Genomic DNA, 27,538 nt, shown 5'->3' with positions numbered 1-27,538 from the left:
TGCTGTAATTACTCAACAACGCTACCAAGTGTTACAAAGGCACCATCCTTATTTCACTATATATATGTAGTAACAGCACAAAGACTTATGGAGGAGGGTCTTCATCCATGGGTCAGCATTCCGCGGCTTGAGCCTTAACGGTAATCTTCAGGTCACACTGGTGAGATATTGAGGTGATTTTGATGGACAAAGCTAACGGCTCACTTATATTGTTGTTGTACTGTATCCTTGTACAGCTAACTGTAACTAATGTTTATCCTATTATTGGATTGACTTGAAAAGTAGGGAATAAACATAGTTGCCAGTTCACAACGGTATTCCTGCTTATGATAGATTTACTATTTACTCAATCTGTTGTTGTTTATGGTTGCACCAGAACAGAAGTTATTGTATAGCACACTATTATAGTACTGTACATGCCGAGAGGTCATCGTAAGGACACTGTGTGACCTTACGGACATAAAAACATAACAGGGTTAGTTCAAACAGCTTTTGTTGTTTACCGAGGGTGCACAGCTATAATTGAAAAGACAAACAATATGCGTTTGATTAAATCTGGTACAAGCGGATAATGATCCCCACTAGGATTTGAGGCAGATGTACAGTGTATGGCGTGTCATGCCTAAAAGCTCTCTGGAATAGCTTTATCGGAGCAATACCACCAAATCTGTTTATCAGCTGGCATATGCTCAGTGCAAATGTGCCTGTCTCTGAATTTGCAATACTGCTGAGCACAGCAACTAGTGGTTTACCACCACATACTTCAAGTGGTTTGGATTCCCTGAGAAAGGGGGCCTTTTGAGAGTTTTTTTAATAAGTTCCCCAGGTTTGAATAGTCCTTAGAATTCAAAAACAACTCCCCATTGTATTGCTACCTAGATGATACATCCTACTGTACCTGTTGTTCACACAATGACAACCTGCTTTTGGCCAGATCAGCGCAGACAGTGTTTTAGATACTATCTTCCGCCGTAGATTGAAGACCCATCTCTTCAGGCTACATCTTAACTGTCCCTCCTAAAGACCTCTTCACCCCCACTACCCCCCTGTACAAGTTTCTCTCCTGGAAAAAAAAAAAAGAAAGAAAAGGGAAAAAATTACTTTTTCTTATGATGACTGATGGATAGATGATTCACTTACTTAAACAAATGTATTTGTTGTAAGTCGCTTTGGATAAAGGCGTCTGCTAAATGCCATAAATGTAAATGTAAATGTAAATGTAAATGTAAATGTAAATGTACATATTGACGGTTTAGGTTTACAAACTGGAACAAGCACTGGTCAAAGCAGTACAGTTGATAGCAACAGTTTGAAGTGTAGACTTGCTTAGATGAGCAGACCAGAGATTAGGATAAGACAGAGGGATTAGGGATGGGAGCAACCTAATATTAGAATTCAAAGTATGATAAGAACCGGTAGTTGTTATGTAATAATATCAATTTAGGACATGCCCTTCGCGAAACCAAGCTTGCTGACATTAACAATGCTGATTATGGTTGCTTTGTTTTCTTATCTATTGACTTATTGTTTTGTCTTTCTTTCTATGTGTGTCTTGCCATGTCAATTTGTATGTGAATCTATATTGATCTAGTGTATCAACTTATGTAATGAAAAATTCATTGACCATCTATACTTTATAACTCCTATATTATCAATGTTCATTATCCAATATTTCAAAAGTCTTTAATAATGAATTGATTATTATTATGTTTATCTACCTGATAAACACTGTAGTGAGGCATATTCTCCCACATAATTCCCTTAAAAATATATACATATTTAATCATTCACATGTTGTAACATATTGTTTCATCATAGTCCTGCTTCAACCTATTTCATGTGACCTGAAGTACACAGATTACTCCCGGCAATCACTAGCTTGACCAGACCTCCTATATCAAGCTGCATTCAAAGAGGATAAGAGAATGCTAATTTATCTGTAGCTACAAGGTATAAGGCTGCTACCTCCAGATCCTACGGATCATGAGTGGAACTGGGTGGGGCTTTAAGTAGGGGTGGGGAGGCTTAAATCTGATCTGGCGAGTGCTGACGGTAGCAGTGGGGTTCAGGTCCTCTCCTGAGTGTGCGTGTGTGTGTGTGTGTGTGTGTGTGTGTGTGTGTGTGTGTGTGTGTATGTGTGTGTGTGTGTATGTGTGTGTGGTGTGTGTGGTGTGTGTGTGTGTGTGTGTGTGTGTGTGTGTGTGTGTGTGTGTGTGTGTGTGTGTGTGTGTGTGTGTGTGTGTGTGTGTGCGCGCGCGCGCTTCTTGTGTGTGCGTGTGTGATATAACCAGGTGATAAAGCCTCCAGTGGAATCTGAACTGTGGGAGTTGAGCCTCTTACCTGTGAGTCATATGTAAAGCCCTGGGTGTCAGGTACTCTACACGAACCCTTTACCAGTGCCACAAAGCTCAGACCACCTCCTCACTCGGCTTAGAGGATCTGAGGATCCAGAGGATCTGAATGGAGGTTTGGTACGTTGCATTATCCACACTAGCATACCATTTAGAAGACATGGCCATTTAGAATACGTGTATTTCTTCATTCTGAGGTGTTTGCAAGTTCGCTTTTGAATATAACCTTGGGTTCCTTGGGGAGGCAAAATAATGATTTTGTGAGGAATTTGAGAAATCAAAATGCTTGCAGAGAGACCCTGATCAGCTAATTTTGCGGTGGGGGCGGTGGGATGGGCAGCACCCCTGTAATTTGCACCCTGGAACCCTGGACTAGAGTAGACACTGACCTAGATCTCTGATAGTAAACAGCTGCTCCCTAAAGCAATGTTGTGCTGCCATCAGCGGAACAAGCACACACACACACACACACACACACACACACACTCAGGCAGGGTCAGGCTCAGCGCTGGAGGAGATAAGTGTCAGATTGCTGTTCCGTTGAGCTCTTTGACGGAGCTCAGAATCTCTCTGGTTGTTTAGAAGATCCAACAACAATCGAATGGGCAACTGTTGCCGCTAGTGACAAGTGTGATTAAGTCCCTGTGTGTCAGGAAAAAAAGTAGTCGTGATAACTTTTGATAACTTTCATGATGCACTTACATAACTCTCTATGCATGGGGGATTCCATGTAAAAACTGAAGGTAAGTAAGAAAGAAAGACTGTTTATGAGCCATGCAATAAATTCTCATCAGTTGTTGGAATGTGGTCATTTTTGTCAACACACACGTACTGCACACCCCCCCCTCCGAGACAACACACATGCACACCAAAGGAGAACAGAGCTCTGGGCTCTGGGCACAGGGTCAGCCATATTCAGCGCCCCTGGAGCAGTTAGGGGTTAAGTGCCTTGGTCAAGGGCACAACGGCAGTGGTAGGCACCTTAGATATGATGCCAAGTACTAGAGATTGATTGAATTCTAGCAGCATAACTTCTAAATAATGTTATGATAATAAAATAATTTCATGCAAAAAAAAACAAGATTATTTACAGATCTTTCGGAAGTCAGTCTTTCACCGCGTCTCCCATCGTGTCATTGAGGGACATTGGCATAAGTTCACTGGCTCTTCCTTACAATCAACATGAAACAATTGTTAATATAATCCCTCAGAAGGTCAAGTCTCATCAAAGAGTAGGATTTAAATATTCTTGGTATTCTCTTATCATCTTCAGCTCAACTCTAGCTAGTATAGAATATATAGAATTGTTGATAACCATGTAATTGTCTTAAATGTTTATTGAATGTGTGACCTAAATCAGAAAAGCCTGACTACACCAAGTAGATAATTGTTAGGTGCATGAGAGTTTTCTTTACAGAAATTAAGCACAGCTTGAGTTCTGGCTCCTTTAATTGCTCTCACTCACCTCAACTTAATCTTATCTGTTGGCAGGATGAGTCAAACCAAACTAATTAGACATTCATAAAGCAGACAGTTGTCATCTAAAAACCTAATTTACCACCATCCTCACCATCCAGGATTAGATTACAATCTAGATCCTTCTGGAAACATGGAAGACACAAGCAGATTATTCTAAATGCTAAAGGATGAGGGAAATTACCTCATTGCTGTATAATAATATGCATTAGCTGTACTATGTTCATATGGGTTATTTGGTTTATGTGACAGATGGGTTGAATAGATAAGTGTGGCTCATGTAATATGCTGATTAGGTTAAGGATTTAATTGCTGCTTAGTCAAATTGTAAACATTCTAAGAGGAAGCCATGCAAATTTGGCGCCAATACCGTTATCATAGGATAACATAGCCAGTCATCTTTGTAATCCTTTCTTCACCTATTCCTCCAAAATGGAGTTAAAGAGGGTCTCCACTGGCTGATTTCACCTTGATTTTCCCCCTCCTCATTTTCAAAAATCACGGTCTGTTCTTGGACAGACAAAGTTTAGACTGAACATGAAAATACTGGGTTCTTGTCCAAAGTTATTGTTTTTACACTTCCTAGTAAATTTTGGGGCTAGAATTGACATACAGTATATGACTAATGCCTATGCTACAGAGACTTTCTACAGGAAAAGTTGGTTTCTCGCAATATGTCCTCTTTAATTAATAAATTCCTGTGGTATGGCACTGTATATAGCGATTAAATCTGCATGGGGGAACAGGGACTTGCACCTGCAGCACTGTCTGAGTACGCCATCTGTCTCTGACCACAACACAAATAAAGAGTCATAGGCCTTAAGGAAGGGGTTGCTGGGTAGTTTTGTCACAACACACACCACCTCAATGCCTGATTGCTGACATGGCCAATGCTCACGAGTTAAAGAGCCTTGTTAGCCCTTGTTGGAAAAAGTTTAGGAGGTGTGGGGGTTGTAGTGAGGGGTTGGTGGGGTGTGTGTGTGTGTGTGTGTGTGTGGGAGGGTGGGGTAGGGGGGGTGGGGGCAGCAGTGGTCAGGCCAATGGCCAACTGGGATTACCCGGACCCCCACCATCTGCCACCAGGCACATAATTATCAGAATGAGAAAATCATTTGCCTAAGTAAATATCACAGGCATGTACCTATAAGCTCATTTTGGCAAGTAAATTAAACATTAAAATGACGTATCTTAAAGACCATTTTCTGCTGACCGTGGAGGAGAGGGTTTATTGTGTGTGTGTGTGTGTGTGTGTGTGTGCGTGCTGTTATTGTTTTTCAGGGTTTATGGTGTGTGTGTGTGTGTGTGTGTGTGTGTGTGTGTGTGTGTGTGTGTGTGTGTGTGTGTGTGTGGGTATACGGTTAATAGAGGCTTTTTGAGCCTCTATTAACCGAGATCTTGTCAGTTGTTCTCCTTGCACCGTTCGTCGTTATAAATCGACTTATAACTGACCAGAACACAGATGTAACAGAATGACTCACCACAAAACAATAACAACACGTTCCAGCAACAACACTTCCCCGCCATTCTGGAGCTGACAGAAGCCAGAAACTTAAACAGATGCCTGCCTTGGCGCTAGTTGGCTTTCTTTTACTAATTCATCAAATTTGTATCTAATCGGCTAGAACCTAATTGGAATAACATCCCTGCTTTTTGAGAAATATTAGCTTGTTATACTCTACTCTTAAACCCTCTAAGTGGGTAATTGGAGGCTATTAGATTAATTTCATACCTAGAATAGTTGAAGCTTTCATATGCAAGACTTAAAAAGACACACAAGAGTAACCGAGAAGAGAAGATAAAGAAGACTGCTTTACTTCTATTAAAAAATAACGTATAAACAATAAACAATATCAAGACACAAGTAACAGATTGTAAGATCTATACAGACACCTGTTGAGTTAACAATTCCTACATAAATCCTATATAAAAAAACGCATAGATGCTTAACAAGTCAAAGGTAAATGTCATGCTATATTGGATTTATGAAGGCTTCATTAAACATTTCTAACATTTTAAGTAGGACCAGCTGACGTCGGTGGTGATGCTGGCAGGGAAGAGACGTCCGTTGTGGATTAGCGGTTAGCAGCACATGTCAGTTAGTGAGAGTGTGGCCCCAAGCGTGCTGTACAGACAGATAGAGAGAGAGAGAGAGAGAGAGAGAGAGAGAGAGAGAGAGAGAGAGAGAGAGAGAGAGACAGAACCCTGTGGGGCTTAGTATGTGACACACGACAGGACACACTTCATATGAGGATAATGACACAACAAAAAGGGCAGGACTTTTGTCACCTGCAAGGACGTTATGCCGGCCAACTCACGCACACATGCAGTACAGTACACACTCCCTCCCCTTTGTGGCACGTGGAACGCCTCACCTGCAGACACAGGATACCAGCCTAATTGAATTAGGAAGATATGGATGTGGGGCGCTTAGTGGTGTAGCACGCTAATGCGGATATCGCACCATCGCAAGGTTCCTGGCCTCGATTCTGACCCTCGACATATCCTGCATGTCATCCCTCCTCCTCTCTCACCCATCCTTCCTGTCAATCTCTCCTGTCTCTATCCCAATAAAGCAGAAATGCCTGAAAAAAACGTTTAAAAATAATTTAAAAATAATGATATGGTGGAGTAGCAAGGAAGATGCATACTGCACTCAGGTAACCTTATGCAGTACGCTGCTATCTCCCAAACATGGTGCTGTGATAAACAAACCTGGCAGGGTTGTCATGGTGATGAATAAAAGTGCAATGCCATGTTTCCCGTTGTTTATCCATAATGGTGGGCCAGGCAGTTCACATCTGCAGAGGGTACTGTAACTTGGTACTGTAACTGTTTGTGGTGATAGTGCCCTCACACTTTAGTCTTGCATTCAATCAATCAATCAATCAAAGGTATTTGTATAGCACTTTTTACATAGACAAATGTCACAAAGTGCTTCACAACAAAAACAACACTAAACAATATAAACAATAAATGCAATACAAACAATATGATCTAGCACCAAACCATAGACCCTCAAAAGTAAGCCAAGGGAGTGAGACTGGAGTCTAGTTTTGAGGGGCTCAGAGCAGATAAGCACAAAGAGGACAACACAAGATTCTGATTATGTCTGAAGTGTTTTAACTTGCTCCCTTTTTTGTATCCTGGTTTTCCCTTCATTGTCACTGAACAGATGAGGAATGACAGGCAGAGGCAGCATAGTGGAAACCTATCTAGTCCTTTCACCTTCTATTGGTAATGAAGGAGATGAGACGAGGAGAGGATGCCATTTCAGTGTTGATACACAGGTGAAGTCAACCAGACCAGCAGAGCAGAGTGTTTAGCCAGGCCAAGCCAGGCCAAGCCAGACCAGGCCAGGCGTGGTAATCAGGACTGTTACCTGAGCTGCATCCTTGTCCCTCCACAGGCCTCTTGTGGCCCCACTCATTATCTTATCTCCCATTGTAACCTCTCTGTTATTCCCCCTCTCATGATTGATGATGTCGTTGTCTGATTACAGCAGGACAAAACCCTCCTAGAGATCACCTTTCTTCTCCCCCAGTCTGTGGCCAAATCCACCTGCTCTGCCAAGGACCGGGGGAGGGGAGGGGCAGAGCATCCATTTTAGTTGTTGCCCTGCTACTGTACATGGGCAACGAGGATCTACTCTGAGCCACCCACACTCTCTTCACACAGTTTAATGCCAATGAAACTGAACAAAAGGGAAAAAATAACAACAACAAAAATAAGGGAAAAAATGAATAATAATAATTATAATTATATGAAATGGAATGATATAGGCAATTGATTGGTGCCAGCTTTCTCTACAAGTAGCAAATAAGTCAACATTACTACTCAACAGTACTAGTAGTTGACAACATCGAAACAGGCTCCATTGGAAATCATTCCAGATAAACCATCTAAATGTGCCTGGCAAGAAACAACAGGCAACCACTCCCCAGAGTGTTTGGATAGGGAGGTTCAAAGAATAGTGCAAGGCAGGAACCCACAGGAAAAAGCCTGGGTATAAATCATTCAGAAAGAGTCTCCTCTGTCTGAGATCAGGTCACTGACTGGCCTTGTATAAATCAGATAGGTAACCTGTGCTGTTTTAAACAGAGACACTGAGTCCTGGCTCTCCATGCCCCCGCTGCCGACAGATCCCTCATTACCCCTGCCATGGGGGACAAAGACTGCCCCGGCACCCGATGCCCCCACGCCGGCCGGCGTCTAGTTACCGAGGCGACGACACACGGCAACCTGGGGCCGCTGGTGGGCAGGGTTCATCTCTGACCTCGCTGAGCGCAGGTTGCTCACCAAATCACATTAAAGTTTCAGAAGACCCAAAGGTCCCCGTCGAGGGTGTTAACAGAAGCATTGTCCCTGGTGCCCCCCCCCTGCTCAAAGGGCCAGTGTAATGTGGCACCCGTGTATGCCTCCCCCTATGAACATGGTTGCCCCCCCTGGGCTCAGAGATACAGTGACAGACACTCCTACCTACCATCCATGTGTCTGTCTGTGTCTGTCTCTGTGTGTGTGTGTGTGTGTGTGTGTGTGTGTGTGTGTGTGTGTGTGTGTGTGTGTGTGTGTGTGTGTGTGTGTGTGTGTGTTTGTGCGTGCGTGCGTGCGTGCGTGCGTGCGTGCGTGCGTGCGTGCGTGCGTGCGTGCGTGCATGTGTACTAACCAGGAGAGCTGGAAAACATTTCCTCCTCATTTCCTTGTTGTGGCTGCATCCTGAATGGAAATGGCATTGGTATACCATTGGTCTATTTCCCCTATGCATCATGAAATCCAAGGGAATTAAATTGGTTTTAATGTCCTGAGCCATGGGACTGAGAGAGCATGAGCAGTTAGTGGTTTGTTGTTACATGTATGTGAGGAGTTGAGGTAGAAACCTCATCAGCTTTAATGGGATCTGTTGTTGAGGTAGAAACCTCATCAGCTTTAATGGGATCTGCTTCTCTCTGGTTGGGATGAGGGGATTGTCCTTGAGGCAGCTGATCACAATTAAAGGTGTATGTCATTAAACAGGCTCCACTCTTGGGCTATACCACACTCAGACATCCTCATGTCCCCTAAACATGCAGTTAGGTAAACTTGCACACTTGTTTACCTAACCGAAAAACCTCTACATGGAAATATCTATGGCCATAAACTTCATTGCTTTATAGTTAAAGTGGGGTTGCGAAAAGGGTGTCTGATGCTCCCTCCCATGCTCAGACCAAGCAGCAGCATTCTAACCCTAACCCTAACCCTAACCCTAACCCTAACAGAAAAGAGCCTCAAACTGAGGCACTGGGAAGAGTAGGCTACAATCAGTAATAGTCTGTCAAGAAATCACTCCTTCATTTCACATTCAAAGAATCTGGATTTTCAGGATCTCTCTGATGAATATGATCATTCAAACACTTTGAATAGTAGTAAAAGTGAAGGATTATGTTGTGACAGTATTTGTATTGACATTTTAAATCATAATGAATATTTTTCTTCATGATTTCATATATTTTTTGTTTTCAACATTTGTGGCAAGTAGATCAACCTATCTTTCTATTTGATATCTCCCTAACAATACACAAACAAGACAGTGAATACCTAAGGGTGGATTCCAATCATATCATGAAAGCATAAAAACAAAAACCCCTACCATTTAAGCTTTTAACACAATCCGAGTGTTGCAATAGCTTTTGTTTGGTTTGCAACAGGTTGCACCAGATATTTAGCTGTATTTGTAATTGTAGCCAATAAACGTCACACCACTAATATGGACATCTGTTGAAAATAGCCTATAAATCTCCAAGACCCCCTACTGTTACATTACTGATGATAAAATATCACTGCCAGGGTTGCAGTAAGAAAGCAAACCGCCAAACAATGCAACACCTGCTCCAGACACTGTGCCATCATCTCCAACAGCAGAGCCTATAGCTTCTCGCTTTTCTAAACGGGTCTTGAGTTACAGCAGATCTACAGTACAGAGGATTCAGTTTAACTTTGGAGGGCAGGAGCACTGGAAAAGATACAGAGAATGAATCAAGCAGCAATCTGAGATCAGTCACCACTAAAACACAAACATAGACTGGAATGCATTCAGCTATCCCGTATTCCTCAACATTTCATTATTTGCTCAGTGAATGACTCACTTGTTTTTATGATTATGATACAAAACCCTATGTTGTATTAACATTGTTTTTTGGTTCGTCGTTGTACGTATATCGGTCATGACAGAAAATGGTAGGGTGCAACAACGTCTAAATCCAAACGTTGCATAAACGTATGTAAAAGGAGGTTGATTCACTGTCTTGTGCCAACCATAAAGAGACCATGGGGATAACGTTAAAATTAAACGTTTCACAGTAGATTGTGGTAATACCATGGTTATAGTTGTGATTTGATTGTTATTGTCCAACGTTGCTACATTGTTTTCTCATGGGATGAAAATGAAATTAATTTAAATATTAAATGCAATCCTGATTGTAAAAGATGCCTTCATATCAATTGCTCAGATAAGTGAAATATGGGGGGGAGAAAACAAGAACAGATCCAAGTTTTTTTTTTTGCCTACTATAATTATCCATTTGGTTAAGCAGTTCACGTTACATTAGTTTTAGCGTTGTATTTTAACGTTGTGTTTACATTAATAGGCAACATTTTAAAAACGGTTTATTTTCAACTGTGAGACGGTCTGATGCTGACCGTCAACTGCCAATGTTAAGAAAATGTTAATTTTCAATCCATGTGCAGTCATGTTGTACATCATTAGTTTGGTTTGTTTTTGACTGTTGCACAACTGTGACACAAGGGTTAAAAAATGCCCATGGGGTATATATCACTCTTTCAAGAATTTTGATACTATGACCACAACGATTAGGGTTAGTGTTAGTCTAATATCTAATATGATAAACTGTATAGACCACAAACCAGGAACATGTGCACGTCAACTCACAGAGGATCCTAAGTGTCGTAGTGAGAACTTGTTGACAACAGATGTCCTTAGTCTACGATACATAGACCCAGATAAAGAGACATATTTACAATCTGAGATGGTTTGATTGTGTGATATTCCACAACAGAAGAGTGAAAAGTGAGGACTGTGTGACTGCACAACAGTTGAATTTATTTTCGAGACATTTCTAGACCAACAGTTAGATTTTGGACAAAAAAAAGCAAGATGTGAGCAAAGTTAATGATTTCAATGCCTTACCTTACCTTACATAAATATAGGCCAAACTGTTGCTCATATAAATTGAACTGAGAGGCAGATTTGTCAGTTGGTTCCTGTCAACCGAATGCAGCTCAAGCACATGGGATTAGCTACAACATGCTGTCATCTAGTGGTAAAGAATATGCCATGTCACACTCACTCTTATCTCTTTGGTCTACATGCTTGCTGTCCCTAAAAACTTTACACAAAAACTCCCCTGAAAAGCTTTCCTTTTAACATACATAACAATGACAGTACAGTATGTGTGATACAATACCATTAAAATTGTATGTTCCCCTTTTTCATTGATTTCAAAGTTGACATGTTTGTTTTGTAGGCCTACATGCTAGACTGTGTCAACACATATGTAAAACCATTGTTGAATGATTTGACTAATGCTAATGGTCTCCCCAGAGTCTGGGAGGCCTTTTGCTGAGTCAATAATGAAGGGGCTATGCCCTATGCTGGTTGGTGTATTCCCTGTATCTTGTATCTTGTATCTTTTTTCTTTGATGTACTTTTCAGCAAACCAGGTTATGTACTTTTGGCCATCTTGTAACTAGTGGTTTGCATCTTGCAGTGTAGCCTCTGTAGTTCTGCTGAAGAAGTCTACTGCAGATGGTAGACTCTGACACATTCACGCCTACAGTACCTGCTGGAGAGTGTTCCTGATCTGTGGAACAGTTGTTTTGAGGTTTGTCTTTATCATTGTGAGCATTCTCCGGTCATCCACTGTAGAAGTCTTCCTTAGCCTACCAGGCTGTTTGTGATTGCTGAGCTCACCAGTGCTTTCTTTCTTAGTGACGAGAAATACAAAAAAAGATTTTTGAACAAAATTCCATTTTACAGGGGAAATCTGGGATTCAAACAACAACAAACATTTTTTGGTAAACAGCTGAGGGATGTGGCTATATAATTAAGTCCAAAAATGGATGTACCAATTTCAGACTGCCCTTTTAACATGTAAATAGCACTAGATTTCTCTGACCCTATCTGTAAAAAAAAAAAAAAAAAAAGCATTCCATGAGAGCAGCATGGCTCTTTGAAAACATTATTTGACGCCATAATTTGTTTACAAAATGTCCTATGTCAACAACAAAAAAACTATAGTCTTTATTATGAAGAGGTATCCATACACTTGTTCTAATCTTATGAAGGTATTTTGGAGTAATATAGAGTCTTTAAACATGTGTTTTAATTAAGGACAGAATCACACAGCTGTTTTAATGACAGATATGTTCAATTAGTATTCGTACTGATGTTGAAACGAAACACATTTATCATTGTCAGGGAATTCACATAGTTATGTTGATTCCATTACAGAATGTCAACATGTTTAGTGTTGTTGAGGACTGTGTTTAGATTTTGTTTGGGCAACAACTTTCCTTAAATGACGTATACAGCCGTCGGTTGTCAGACGCCTCCTCGTCTCTTTGTTGGTCCAGTTTCAGCTAGCAGCTGCGCTCATGTTGTTGTACTCTCCACGGAAATATTTGTGTCTTTCGTCTCTTGTTTCGTTGAGGTCTGTACAGAGCCTCGTACATTGCTCTTGAACATTGCGGTGCCGTAATACGAATTTAACCGCGTAATGGACTCAGACGAGGGTTACAATTATGAATTCGACGACGAGGAAGAGGAATGCAGCGAAGACAGCGCCGAAGAGGAGCTCGAAGACGACACCCTCGAAGTGGAGTTGGTTGACCCTGTTGTGGCCGGAGGAGAGCGAGATGAATGCGGAGAGACAGGAGGCAATGGCCCCGGCCAAGAAGAGGAGGACTATCGGTTTGAAGTTCTGACAGCTGAACAGATCCTTCAGCATATGGTCGAGTGTATCAGGGAGGTCAACGAGGTCATCCAGGTGAGGTGTTTGGAGGCATACTGGTTGTAGGAAAGGCCGGGGATGTTGTGTCTCCGAAGGCCGCAGTTTTTAAACTGTAAACATTAGATATCTTTAGCTAGGTAGCTACATAGCTAACTGCCAACTGAATAATGACAGTTAATTACCTAGGTAGCGATTTAGTTAAGCCAACAACAACAACTAGGTCAGCTATATAATTGCTAGCAACACTATCTTGTTAACGTTAGCCTGCTAGTTTTCTGCCGGCTAAACTAGTTAGCCCAGTTAGCTAGCTAACCAAGCGAGCTAACCAACCAGCTTGCTTTGCTTATGGTAATATGAGTTCTTAATAATTTGGACGTCTGGCTAAATACTAAATATCAGCTAAAGTTAGTTGACAAGCTGACAGCTATGCCATGCTACCTTGCTAACGTTTGGCAAGTTGCTGACCCACTTAGCTATGCTAGCTAGCTAGTAGCAACCTAAAGATTTTGTATTAAAAAAAATAGATGGAGACTGCTGTCATGTAATCATCTGATTACACAATCCCGTTAGCTAGCCAACAACGACTGTGTGTGTCGAATATTGTTTATTTGATCAGGGTTAGTGTTCAGGAACCACCTTACTGAGTCTGATATAAGGCCTAACACAACATGGCCGAATGTTCAATCTCACTTTTGTTCTGTCAGCCATGGAGTTTGGTTTACAATGAATTGCAGATTTTCATGGGTATTTTTAGATATCACACTTAGCTAGGTAGCTAACTAACTAAAATGTAGGCCTATGTGATGGCTGCTCTTTGTATAGCCTATGCATGGTAGCTAATGTTGCTAAACCTGTTTTCTAATCCAGTGCTTAACTATATGTATCTCAAAAGTTGTCATGTTTTCTTGTGAATAAACAAGATCAGTGCTCTCATATCAATTTTGTATTTTGCCTCTGCTACCTTTTCTCTAGAACCCTGCAACAATAACAAGAATACTTCTTAGTCACTTCAACTGGGACAAAGAGAAACTAATGGAAAGGTTAGTTGTGACCTCGGGTTGTGACACCTTCATAAACAGTAGGCTAATACTTAATTTTTGACTGATTTGATTTGCGATCATTCAGTTGTTAAATTAGACTGTCTTGCCTTGTTAAGAATAGACAGCTTAGACTATTCCAAATGAAAGTGGATTGTCCAAACCAATTATCTGTTATGTCTAATCTTGCCAATTTCTGAATTTCAATCGGAGTATTGATTCCTATGAAATTCCTATTGATTCCTGTGGTGCTTGGTCTCTGTCATTGTATTTTATAGCTCCAACTGGAAACCCCATATCCCTCCGGGGGTTTTGTGGCATCGGCTTGCCGGAGCTGGCGACTGAATTCAATGATATGTGCCCTTCCTTACCTGTTTCGGCATCACTCATCCCAGTTTTGAAAGTGGGTGTGCCGGAGTGGTCATATTTGTATTAGTAACCCTATCCCTTCATAGGACTTGATTCTCGTATCCGGATAATACTCGGATGATACTGTCTGTCTGAGGTGAACGAGGCGGCGTGGGGGAAGAAAGAGGGGGGCTCAGTGTACAGTTCAATGCTCTGAACCAATCATGGCAGCAGGCACATTGCACACATCTCCCATTGGCTTACAGACAGCTTAACCGGACAGTGACGTACTTATTTTTTTAGATAGAAAGGAATCCTCTCTGATTACGGATAATATTTGAAAGTGATCGGATGATGCTAGTATCTGTAAAATGCCCAAAATCTGTACAGAGTATTCCGCACAACCCTAATCAGCCTACTCTCCATCATTGGATGTTTTCTCCAGCACTACAAAAGAAGGCTTAATATCCGTACAAATTAAGTTCTGTACCCAAAGCTGTAGCACCGTAATAGCCGTTTCATGCGATCTGGAGCCTTGAGTCCTGTACGGGAGCAACAGTTATTATAGCTAAAACATTACCACCAAAGATCATGAGGAAACTCCTACAATAGGCCTATATAAAATAACTTTGAGATGTCATTGTGAATATTCAGATAGTCCTATGCACTGGGCATCTCTGTCCCAGCCATGAAGTAGAGGCATAGGAGGGGAAATGATTATCTTCTCCTGTCCTAGAGCCTAGTATAGGATCTTATCCAGTCCCAATCCCACTGAGAACTGTAATCGATAGTTTGCATTTAAAAGCCAAACTCATGATCTTTCATGTCAACATACCACTAAAACATTTCCCACGCTTCTCCGCTCTGTCACGCGTATTATAATATATGCCATTTAGCTGACCCTTTTATCCAAAGCGACTTACATTGCAGTGAGTGCAGACATTTTTCAGTATATATGGTCCCAGCAGGAATCAAACCCACCACCTAAGCGTTGTTAGCGCCATGATCTACCAACTGAGCCACAGAGGACCACGTATTGCTCCCCATTTGAGAGCTTCAGTAGAGAAAATACGAGATGACTACAACAAACGGTATGAGTACAGAAGGATAAAACACGAGTTGGTCCCCGTTAAGAGACCTCAATATTGAAACAATTTCCGCTCTTCACCTCCCTGTAAGTCATGAGCAGATCTGCAATCTGTAGCCTCTAATTGACGATGTTGCCAAATATAGGAGTTATTCTGTCATTCGTTTAAGGAAGGTAATCTATCAAGTTTACTTAAATGACCAAAGTTGATCAACTTTGGTCACTTGACTTTCGTTTAGCTGCCTTTACAAAGTTAGAATAATTTGACAGCGCGACTGGGAGTGCACTCTGTGTGCCCTGAGCATGCTCCGTCAAGAATAGCCTACTGCTGAAATGAGCTGAATTAACTGAGGAACATGATGACGCTCAGTGTTCATAAACAGCCTGTTTCGCAATTCACAACAGTGTCATTCGCAAATAATTGTCATTCAAAAATAATTACTTTATTATTACTAAATACCAATTTCATTGGACATTGCTCTGAAATGTTTACGTTGTGGCGCAGCCAAGTCGCCAAGGTGGTGCCCCTCTTGCATCCTTTCGGGGAGAACCCTGAAGTTGTTTACCAGCCTGACAGCTTTTTTTCTTACCTAGATACTTTGATGGGAATCTTGACAAGCTGTTCTCAGAATGCCACGTCATAAACCCCAGTAAGAAGTCAAGGACACGACTGATGAACACACGGTCCTCTGCTCAGGACATGCCCTGTCAGATCTGCTACCTGAACTACCCAAACACGGTCAGTGCTCTTGAGGGGAAGGGTAGGCTGCATCTCAATAGTAAAACATGTCTTCCTCTTCACATCTCCTCCATCTGCACTTATCTGAGAACACAGAACATGTGAAAGCAACACAGCGTTGCGTTTGCTGTAACCTATCCTGGTCTCCCAGGTCAGTGCAGATGTAGGTTAGGAAGACGAGGCGAAAAGGCCACTCTAAGCTGCTAAGAAAGCAGTGCTTTTTGCCTGGGAAATGGGATCCAACAAAATTTGCTTGACATTGATTTGCATTGCTGTCAGTGATGTCTGCCTGCAGCGCCACCACTGAAACATAAACAATTAGTGGATTTTAACATGTCCATCTTCATTTCTATGACATGTCTATTGTACTCAAAGAATGACATTCCATGAGAGCAGCATTGGTATATTTAAAAATAAAAAAAACATGAAAAACTTGAAGCTATACATTTCTGTTTACAAGCCTCCTACCACAACAAAAACATAAACAATGGTGTAATGGGTCCTTATTGCTTTGGTTATAATAAGGTAAGACATGTTCTACTCATTAATGTTAGAAATGTATCATTTATAAATCATATTCATCATAAGGAAAGGACATATTCTTGTATTTGAAAATATCACTGACAATGGCTTTCAAATACCTTGCACAGTATTGACGATGTTGCCATAAACAAGTATATTGGCCCCTGAGGGTCTCTAGTAGAGTAGGGTTTATTTATGTCTAATGAAGTGCATTTCTTTGTCCACCTAACTGAAAAATCCCCTGTCCCACAGTACTTCACTGGCCTGGAGTGTGGACACAAGTTCTGCATGCAGTGTTGGGGGGACTACTTGACTACCAAAATCATCGAGGAGGGGATGGGACAGGTAGGCTTGACCACATAACTGTAATCACGCTGTCCTTTTTGAAGTTCTCTGGCAGGGTGATGTGAGAACTGTCAGTTGTAGATAACAGTAGCCTACATCAGATGAATTGACTTTTCCAACGGCATTGTTTTGTTGTGTTACAGTTATGCAATGGTCAAACTGATGTTGTATAACAGTTATGAGAGTATTGTTTTTGAAGGTTTTCTAAAGTATCATAATCCAAACGATGGAGCTCTGTAGCTGTTGCAATGTTGGATTGACATTGTTATTTGATGGTTGTTTTTCAGTGATATTTTGGTTGGAATTAACAGTTTATTAGACATTGTAATGTGATGGTTATTTTTCACTTGACTTGGTTGACTTAACTCACTCAGTGCCGAGGGTGAATAGTCAAACTGTCAACATTCTAGAGTGTCACCAAAAATGCATCAATTATGATGCTTCATTTTGTAGCCAATCAAAGTATTGTTGCTAGGTAAATGCCACATAAGAAACCTGGCACTCTTGAGTGTTCTGGAATTCTTTGGCAGTTAGTGAGTTAAGATTATCATTTTATGTTCATCAGTGAAAAATCTACTTTTCCTGTTGAAAGCAGTCTGTGTAGCATCAGTAGTAGTCATCTGCATGAATTCTAGCCCCCACATTTTGGACATAAACACAGTATTTTCATGTTCAGTCTAAATCTAATCGGTACAAGAACAGAACTCTTTTCCCTGACAGTTTGAAGGTGGGGTTTTGGATGGTGCATCAAACACCTCAACGAAACAAATCTATTTTTATCTAACCTTTTGTGCAACAAAGCTCTGATATGGCTTATAATTAAATGACGCAATTATTTGCGATAGGGGAGATGATTTCTGGCACGCGGCATAGGGCAAAATTCTGGATAATGTGCAGTTGGTGAGCCCGGGAGCAGGTTAGAGCTTAGTTGCTATAGTTTTAACCTGGCTAAAGGCCACCTTCGGTTGGCCCGAGTTGGAGGTACATTTTGCTAACTCCCATAGCTTGCTTTGTAGTATACCCCTCTGGTCTGTGTGGTGAATGTTTGCTTGGGGACATAGCCTCAATGATTGTTTACAACTACACTGCAATAATCTGAAGGTAACCTATGTCACTTGATAATACAACGTTTCAAAGAATAAATCAATTTTATCAAGTGGAACTGTGGGAACTAATATTAAAATTGACATCTCTGGAATGTGAACATTATAATCTTGTAAACTTTGTTTTGACGTCTTGTTGACATTTGATATGAGACATTGCCTCAATGACACTTCCTGACTGCCTTACTATGGTCCTAAAATAACTTGTCTGAGACGGTGTTACCATGTTCCTACTTAACATTGTGCAATGTTTGCGTTTGACATTATCTTCCATCGTCTCTTCATGGTTGACATAAACAGAGAAGCAATATCCTTTTACATACCTTTTATACAACGTTTGGATTTAGACATTGCTGCATCATACCATTTTCCGTCATCTAAAAAACAATGTTAACGCAACGTCAGTTTTTCTAAAATGCCCCCGGGGCTGTGACTTTTGTGACCACCATGCATTTCTTTTTTGTTTTTCAAAGACAATATCCTGTCCGGCACACAGCTGTGATATATTGGTGGATGACAACACAGTTATGTAGGTATTCTCTTCACTGTAACTGAACAAATTCTGTCAAAGCATTCTATTGTCTTTTCAACAGTACACAACCTGACTATTTTATGTATGATTGTGATCATCTGTGTAGAGATGTATAGAATATATATATGTGTATATATATTTTTTTTTTAATATATATATATATATATTTTTTTTTTGTTATCCTACAGGCGGTTGATAACAGAGTCAAAGGTGAAGTTGAAGTACCAACACTTAATCACCAATAGTTTTGTAGAGGTAAGACTTCCTTCAACAAAATGAATCAAATGCAAGCATGCAGAGCTAATCTTATATCAAGATGAGGCCAAACCTCACCTTCCAGCAGAGAAACACATTGTGTTAAAACATACAATGTGCTTACTATATATATTAAAAGTAGTCGTTTGATGTCAAGATGTGTTTTTTTAAGTGGTTGATGGGTTGCTTGTTTGGGATACTTTTCCATGTTTTGCCGTCCGTGGTATCAGCCTCTTAGCTCTTCTCCTCTTCGTCTCTCCTCTTCTCAGTGCAATCGACTGTTAAAATGGTGCCCGGCGCCTGACTGCCATCACGTTGTCAAAGTCCAGTACCCCGATGCCAAGCCTGTGAGGTGCAAATGTGGACGGCAGTTCTGGTAGGACATGACCTTCAATACCGCTACTTTTACAGACGTTTTTTTTGTTCATTTCTTTTTATCCGGTTTTCTTCTGGTCGTAGCTAGTAATTATAGTCAACTGAAATAGAACATGTGAAATGACTGGGGGTGGAATCCTAACTCGAGTTCTGTGCATGTTACTCTGACATTTGCAGAAATCTTGCATTCATGTCAATGGGAAATGTACGAGCTGATTGGACTTACAGTGCATTGGGAAAGTATTCAGACCCCTTCACTTTTTCCACATTTTGTTATGATACAGCCTTATTCTAAAATGGATTCAATAAAACATTTTCCTCATCAATCTTCACACAATACCCCATAATGACAAAGCGAAAACAGGTTTTTAGAAATGTTTGCTCATTTATGAAAAATAAAAAACTGATATCACATTTACGTAAGTATTCAGACCCTTTTGGCTTCGGGCATTCTCTGAATGTCCTTGAGTGGCCCACCCAGAGCCCGGACTTGAACCCGATCGAACATCTCTGGAGAGACCTGAAAATAGCTGTGCATTGACGCTCCCCATCCAACCTGACAGTGCTTGAGAGGATCTGCAGAGAAGAATGGGAGGAACTCCCCAGATACAGGTGTGCCAAGCTTGTAGGGTCATACCCAAGAAGACTTGAGGCTGTAATCGCTGCCAAAGGTGCTTCAACAAAGTACTGAGTAAAGGGTCTGAATACTTATGTAAATGTGAGATTTCAGTTTTTTATTTTGAATAAGTTAGCAAACATTTCTAAAAACCTATTTTGGCTGTGTCATTATGGGGTATTGAATCCATTTGAGAATGAGGCTGTATCATAACAAAATGTGGAAAAGGTGAAGGGGTCTGAATACTTTCCGAATGCACTGTCCATGTGCAGATCACGAGTTAGGATTCCACCCATAGCCAAAATCTATCAACCTAGATAACACTAACAATTGTCACAGTTGTGAGTCATAATATGTAGGCTATCCATGATATTGCTTTCTTGTTGAATGATTGGCCTTATTCCTATTTTATATCATTGCAGCTTCAACTGTGGTGAGAACTGGCATGATCCTGTGAAGTGTAAGGTATGGCAAAATGCAGTTTAGATTTGCCTTCATAAGACATCATTCCTGAAATATGTCTGAATCTTAATGACATCTGCAATATTCTCTCACGACTTTAGGGTAATGTGCGAATTCAAATGACTTTGCAGACAAGTTAAGAAAATTGCATGCACACATCGTTAGGTTTGAGAGGGAGAGAGATTTTTTTGTTGTTAATCTTGTTCATTCAATGTTCCCCCCCCTCGTGCTTCAGTGGCTGAGGAAATGGATCAAAAAGTGTGACGACGACAGCGAAACCTCCAACTGGATTGCAGCAAATACAAAGGTATTTAAAGGGATACTTCACTCAAAATACAGATTTGCCTCATTCTGTGGACAACAAGCAAGATCTGTTAATCTTGAGAGTCAGCAACCAAACCTATGGCCTAATTCACTTCCTTAACTCGCCTCACGGCTAGCATTAGTTGAGTGCCTCATAATGAAAGTGCACGGGTACGGTGGTATATTCCAATTGTCACTTCAAAACACATTGTAGCATTGGATTACATTACTGCCATGCTGTCAAAATATGTTGAAGACGTGTACATCCTTTTAGGGTATTGTATCACTTTGTTATACAAATTGGTTTGAAGTGACTTTGATGTGCTAGTGGAACATGCCATTACATCCCGGTGTACTTTCATTATTTAGCATGAAACAATGCTAAGCTGTGGTCAAGCGAATTAGGCCACATGATTGGTTGCTGTGTCTGCCATAGAATGAGATGAATGTGTGTTCTGGGTGGGCTATCCCTTTAACCATCTTAATACGTATTTGGTTGGTTCACCACCACTGCTGATGTATGAACAATGGACTCAACTTTCAACTTGTCAACTGTCAGGAGTGTCCCAAATGCCATGTGACCATTGAGAAGGACGGCGGCTGTAATCACATGGTGTGTCGGAACCAGAACTGCAAAGCAGAGTTCTGTTGGGTCTGCTTGGGACCCTGGGAGCCCCACGGGTCCGCCTGGTGGGTGGATTTATGTCTCAAAGTCGTTTTCCTAGTCCAGAAACAACTCCTACCCCCCTACTACCTAGACTATGCCCTATACCCCTTATGCTCAGTCTTACCAGCAGAGGGCCGCTGCAGGTCTGGGCCATTGTTCACTGAAGACGTCCTTTCATCCCCCCTTTTGCTGAGGCTGCAAGGATGGAATGTTTGGAAGTGATTTGGGAAATTTCGCACCACCCATACATTGCTTCTCTAATCACTTTTTTGTTTATTTAATTTTTTTATGAATAACATTTTGCCAGGTTCAAATACTTTTGTATTTATTGTATTTATTAACCAAATAATATGCCCTTGTATCATCACTGTGGTGTTATTCTTAAAGAGACACTTCACTGGTTTTGATGGGGTAAGACCATTAAACTAAGCTCACAAGGCATTTGTAAGTAATATTCTTCCAAGAATCATCGCCTCTATATCATTAAGTCCAAAAATGGATGTAACAACCTCAGTTTGCCCCTTTTTTACCAATAATTTGATCTGTTGTTGTTATGCGGCTAACCGTTTGGTTGGAATGAAAGCCTGGACCCACACCTGCCCTTTGCAGTCAGATAAGATTGGATGCCACTAATCTAGACAGATCTGAGAGGATTTGATGGGTATCAGCAAGATTGTAGAGAATAGAGATTCTGCCTTGCATATGTCTATCCATTTCTTTCACATCTACAGTGACTATGTTGTTGGGGCAATGGGTTGTTTCTGGACAGAGCCTTGCTGTATAGAGTAGTTCATGAAGACTTTATGCACCATGTTGTTTGACATATAAGGATGGACTGTGTGTACCACCATTTTACTTCTATTGCAAGTAGACCATGGTTTTAGTAGGCCTTTGTTTAGACACCTTTCTGATTGTCACGTTTTGTTCAGCTTTTTTGCGTTGTGGCTCTTCCACACAATGAATATCCAAGTAGCAATGACTGTCATTACTCTGTCTTCCTGGTTAAGAAGGCTGTTCTCCTAGGATTTGTGCCCTGTGTCAATTGTGTTAAGTAACAAAATGCAGTTTCTCTTTTCTACACCTCAGTGTCCTTCAGAGTACCACTTCTACTCTGCTCTTGTCCTTGTACTACTTTCTTTCTGTCTGTCGCTAAGTGATTGCTGTGCATTACAGGTACAACTGCAATCGCTACAATGAGGATGACGCGAAGGCCGCGAGAGACGCCCAAGAGGTAATATGAGTCTTAGTACCCACAGCTCTCACTCACCGTCACTCTGGCCTGCACAGATACAATGCTGTGCGAATACTAAGGAGAGGTCCTCTGTGGCCCAGTTGGTAGAGCGTGGCGCTAACAACGCTTGGGTTGCGGGTTCGATTCCCTCATCTGGGACCATATATACAGAAAAATGTACGCAGTCACTGCAATGTAAGTGGCTTTGGATAAAAGTGTCAGCTAAATGACATGTATATGGTCGTCTCATCTGGGTCATCCACACTGTCATATCTGGTGTGTGATGTGATGTGAGGTGTACTGTAAGTTTGTCTCCCTACCCCATTCCCCAGGCATTTGTGAAGTGTATGTATCGTATTCATAAGACTACCCTTATTTAAACTCACCAACTGCCAAAGAATTCCGGAACACTGACCACCTAGAGTGCCAGGTGTTTTTTTTGTGGTATTTACCTGGCAACAGTATTTCGATTGGCTACAAAATGCATCATAATTTCTGCATTTTTTGGTGAATGAAGTCAACCATGGCACTCTAGAACAATTTGGGTGACTTTATTCCCCCTCGGCACTGAATGAGTTAACAGGCAAGTTGATTGAGAATGTATTCTCCTTTACTAAATGTTATGTGACGTGTGTGCACAGTATGTGCAATAGACACCAGTCACCTCAGTCCCCTACCTGGTTATGTATGTTAAGTGTACAATGTATGTTAGATGCATCTCCTCCTCCAGGTGTGTGTGTGTGTGTGTGTGTGTGTGTACATGTACTGTATGTTCGAGGTTCAGTACTAGTTATGATTAAGATCCAGGTGTTCTCCTCCTCCCTCCTCCTGCAGCGCTCCAGAGCCGCCCTGCAGAGGTACCTGTTCTACTGCAACCGATACATGAACCACATGCAGAGCCTGCGCTTCGAGCACAAGCTCTACGCACAGGTAAATGATGACACCTTTACTTTTGCATACATCACTTTGTTACGGATTGTGGATTGATATCAAAGTGATCAGGTCATTTCTTAATAACACACAGCTAAATGTTACAGCTCTTCTGTGAGTGTTAATAACAGCACTGTTTCAATCAGAAGTTTACATTTCCAGTAAGTTTCCAATTACAGTAGATTGCATGACTGGATCTACAGTATCGGTTGCATAAGTCATCCCCTCAGGGTTTGACTGAATCCTATCCAGAATAACTTCAATTTATAAAGCCATGTTCAGTACAAAAAGAATCTCAAAAGTGCTTGACAAGTTAACAAACAAAGCATTATTATTATAAACTATTCTCTCTTCCCCAGGTCAAGCAGAAGATGGAGGAGATGCAGCAGCACAACATGTCGTGGATCGAGGTGCAGTTCCTGAAGAAGGCGGTGGACGTGCTGTGTCAGTGTCGCTCCACACTCATGTTCACTTATGTCTTCGCTTTCTACCTCAAGAAGAACAACCAGTCGATCATCTTTGAGGTAAAGAGAGAGTGTGTGTGTGTGTGTGTGTGCGTGCACGTGTAAATAAAGAGGCAGCATTCTCTGTCCTCCCCCTTGATGTATCCGAGTGACTGAACTTGAGGTTATTTATCAGAACAATCAGGCGGACCTGGAGAACGCTACAGAGGTGTTGTCTGGATATCTGGAGAGGGACATCTCCCAGGACTCCCTGCAGGATATCAAGCAGAAAGTACAGGACAAGTATAGGTGAGATGGCACATTGTCTACAGAAAGTACAGGACAAGTGTCTCGTATAATATCAAATGTGACTCTCTGTATCTATCAGATATGAGGCTGTGGAGGTCAAATGATTTATTGGGGCGCCCTAAACTAACGTACAACACTTCCTGGTGTAGAAATCACACGCAAACTGTCTTCCTATTGATGGGGAAAACAAATTCACACCCTTGCATTTTTAAGTGTGCGATTAGCAGTTTATTTCAATTGCAATAACCCCCTCCTAAAGGTTTAAATTCCACTAGCTCCTAAAGCCCTGGACTCTTTGTTTCCACCTCCAGGTACTGTGAGAGCAGGCGACGAGTGTTGTTGCAGCACGTCCATGAAGGCTATGAGAAAGACCAGTGGGAGTACATTGAAGATTAAGGACGGACTTCTAGATATACACCCCTTTACAGACTAGAGTGCTGATGCAATGCGAACTGGGGCAGCTGTGGTTTCAGCTACCGCTGCTCACTTTCCCAATATCTTACTTTTTTTTTTCTTGTTTTTTTTGTTTAATGGAAAGATTTAAATAAATTCTATAAAAATAAAAAAGGTAGACTATTTAAAACATAAATCGTACAACAGTTTTGTTTGTAGCAGATTTGATTGTGAGGGCAAACAACCCCCCCCCCCCTCACCACCACCTCTATTGGTCACTTTTGTAACCTTAATCGCCCTTCTTCTCCCCTCTGTGTTGATATTCCACAGGATTTCATTTCATACATGTTTTTCATTTTGAAGTACCCTTGTGTGGAACATGGGTGTGTATCTAACATATTGCTACATGTTCAAACCATGTCTGTTTGTTGAGTGTGCTTAGATCCTGTTTTGGATTTTTTGAATGTTATTTTGCTGATTGTAAGGTGCAAAACCATATGGTTGTAAAGGAAGGAAAACAAAAAAACATAAGGAGTACAGAGAAGAAGGAAACATGTTTTTCAATTTGTAAATAACACATATGCATGGAACAGCAAGTGTGGCACGCAGATTTTCTTTTTTCTTTTATAAACAGTTTAGAAAATATTTATTCTTTGCAAATATACAATATAGTTGCTTTGTAGAGGAGACGTTTCTTGCTTCTTCTTTTTTTTTTTATCCATTCTTTGAGGGTTTGGAAGCTGGATAGCTTACCCAGGACGTTGAAAACGGTTTCAGTTGATTGTTAGAGTTCTGACAGGTTGTAGTAGCTTAAAAGCAGTTCTGATTTAACAAAGTCCACTAAAGGATAGCATTTGTAGGTAAGACTAACAACCAACAAGGTAATATAGCTTGTTGATAGTTCAGATACAGTTAACACATTCACAGCTGGAATTAGCCTTTCAAACCCTCAAGTCATCAGCAATTAGCACCTGAGGGGTGTTTGAAGAATGGAGAATGATGAGGGAAGGAGACCGTGTCCTGTTTGTTCTAACTTTGGCTGCATCTCAATAGTCCAGTGACCTCGTCTATCTCCCTCATCTGCACTGACGGGATAAGTGAAATAAATATCGCGGAAGACTAGAGGGGCATTTGCTTACTACAGATAAAGGCTGTGTTGGACTATTGAGAGACACCCCTAGTTTCACCCCCACTCCCCATCTCTCTGTCATGGTTGTTTACTACTCCTGTTCCCTCCTTTAGACTTTCTAATTTCAAGATAACACACTACCAACGGTTTCATGACAGCCAAATTGAGTGACATTCACTCATTGAAAAAAATAAAAGATAATAGTCTTTCTTTTACAGACTTGAGCTTTTACTCGTATGGTTTTTGTATGCACCTTGGTCATAAGGGGAGGTAATGATATCCTGAAAGCACTGTTTGATTTTGGAGTAAGCATTATTACCTACGGCCTGAAAACTACTAGAAGCTGTGACAGAGCTGGCAATGACAAGACTTTGCTGTTTCCCTTTTTATTTGTGTTTGTGGAGAGGAGTGTTGCTTTCAATAATGCAGTTGGGCTAATAACTGTGCTTTATGGGCTTTAAGGAAACAGTCATGTCAGACAGTCAGCTGCATTTGAAAAAAGATAAAGAAAAAAAAAACTGGCATAAAGAGATCAATCTTGTTAAGAGATGTCTGTTGTAAAGCTTTGTTATTTAGGCTGTAACATGAGAGAAGGGTGTTAACACTGGGGATGTACATGATGGCAGAACGCCATTTACCTTTGTAACACTTTCCAGTTTTTTTTATCAGCTTTACGAGGTCCAAAACAAGACAACTCCTGATATGTACAGTATGGTGGCAGTAGTTACAGACAGTTTACCCTGTCCAAAAATATGCCCTAGCTTAGCCCATTCGCCTCACACTTGTATGGACATGAAAGGATTGGGTAGATTTAAGTAAAATGGTGAACATTCCACTATACCCATCAAGAGGGCAAGGAGGAAGTGCTACTCTCTTGCTTTAACCTCTTCAATCCCTTCAGATCAACACAAGTGTCTTGGGTGAAGAGGTTAGGGGTTGTTTCTGTGGGCAGGGCCTTTTTTTCCTCTCAGTGCTTGTTTCTCAATGCACTGTGGCACTCAAGAAAAAAGCCTGAATAAGATGTTGATGTTGATGCTGCTGGCAAGAAAAAAAAGATCTCTTCACCAAAGCGTGAATCATCTGAAAAGAAATATTTTTATCTCTGTTTTCTGATAGCTCCTGGGAAAATGGGAGTTCAGAAACAGTTGCTTTCATGTATTATAACCATTCTTACAAACAAAAAAAAATGTCCTATTTGAATAAATGTCATTAAAAATGATTGTGTTATGTGGGTCTTTTGAGTTGTTTATTTTGGTCAAATGTATACTTGAATGATTGCCCTGTACCTGCACTCTGGAACTTCATCACACAGAATTTGGTCCAGACAATGTGCTTTCTGAATCGTGAATAGTTGTGACCGAGGACTGGCCTTTACCTACAATTTGGAACTCCTAAATCTCAAGTAGCCGACATTTTTTAGCAAGTCGAACAGAGTTTATCCCCATCATGCAACGGGTATTGAAAGGCGCAGATCAGCGTTGGTCGCCAACTGCTCAAAATTGATCCTCTCAAACACGGTCATAGATGTCAAGCACAAATCGTTTGGAACATTACACTATATTCAAACAGTAAAATATAAATGCTACAGCACTTTTGAGTATTTGAAACATAATTTATTAATCATAATTTTTTAAAACATATTTCTAATCAGTAATTCAAATGTTTTAATTAGTTATTTTGGACCAACCGGCAGCAGTCCCTGTAATAACAATAGCACATGTGATGGCACTTATGGCATGACTGTAAATAGCAACCCGTACAAACGACAGACATGCTAATAATAATCATGGCAGAATGGCAATCTCCAGTAGAAACAAGTCAGTGTCATTTGTGACACATCCCTTGTGGCCAGGTTTAAAGGCCACATGCACTAAACATATGTT

At 41.0% G+C, this 27,538-nt stretch overlaps 2 protein-coding genes across 3 annotated transcripts in view; one reads left to right on the top strand and one right to left on the bottom strand.

Annotated features, from left to right (window-relative positions):
- LOC310812386 (C-myc promoter-binding protein-like) overlaps positions 1 to 27,538 on the bottom strand; it is a 316,219-nt gene that overhangs the window by 210,697 nt on the left and 77,984 nt on the right. The window lies entirely within an intron of this gene.
- Positions 12,455 to 26,874, top strand: LOC310811624 (E3 ubiquitin-protein ligase arih1-like). Of its 2 annotated transcripts, none has more exons than XM_083679848.1 (15): positions 12,455 to 12,865; positions 13,802 to 13,869; positions 15,896 to 16,040; positions 16,815 to 16,907; positions 18,484 to 18,539; positions 18,731 to 18,797; positions 19,067 to 19,173; positions 20,211 to 20,253; positions 20,486 to 20,557; positions 21,113 to 21,243; positions 22,394 to 22,451; positions 23,286 to 23,381; positions 23,741 to 23,905; positions 24,021 to 24,133; positions 24,445 to 26,874. In XM_083679848.1, the coding sequence occupies exons 1-15, from the start codon at positions 12,596 to 12,598 to the stop codon at positions 24,527 to 24,529; spliced, it is 1,569 nt and encodes a 522-aa protein (XP_083535974.1). In that variant the 5' UTR covers positions 12,455 to 12,595; the 3' UTR covers positions 24,530 to 26,874. The 2 variants fall into 2 exon arrangements, with proteins under 2 accessions (XP_083535974.1, XP_083535973.1); XM_083679847.1 differs by having other exon boundaries at positions 23,259 to 23,381.

The sequence above is a fragment of the Argentina silus genome, assembly GCF_951799395.1.
Source record: "Argentina silus genome assembly, chromosome: 11".
Lineage (NCBI taxonomy): Eukaryota > Metazoa > Chordata > Actinopteri > Argentiniformes > Argentinidae > Argentina > Argentina silus.
This window is presented reverse-complemented; position numbering and strand designations above follow the sequence as displayed.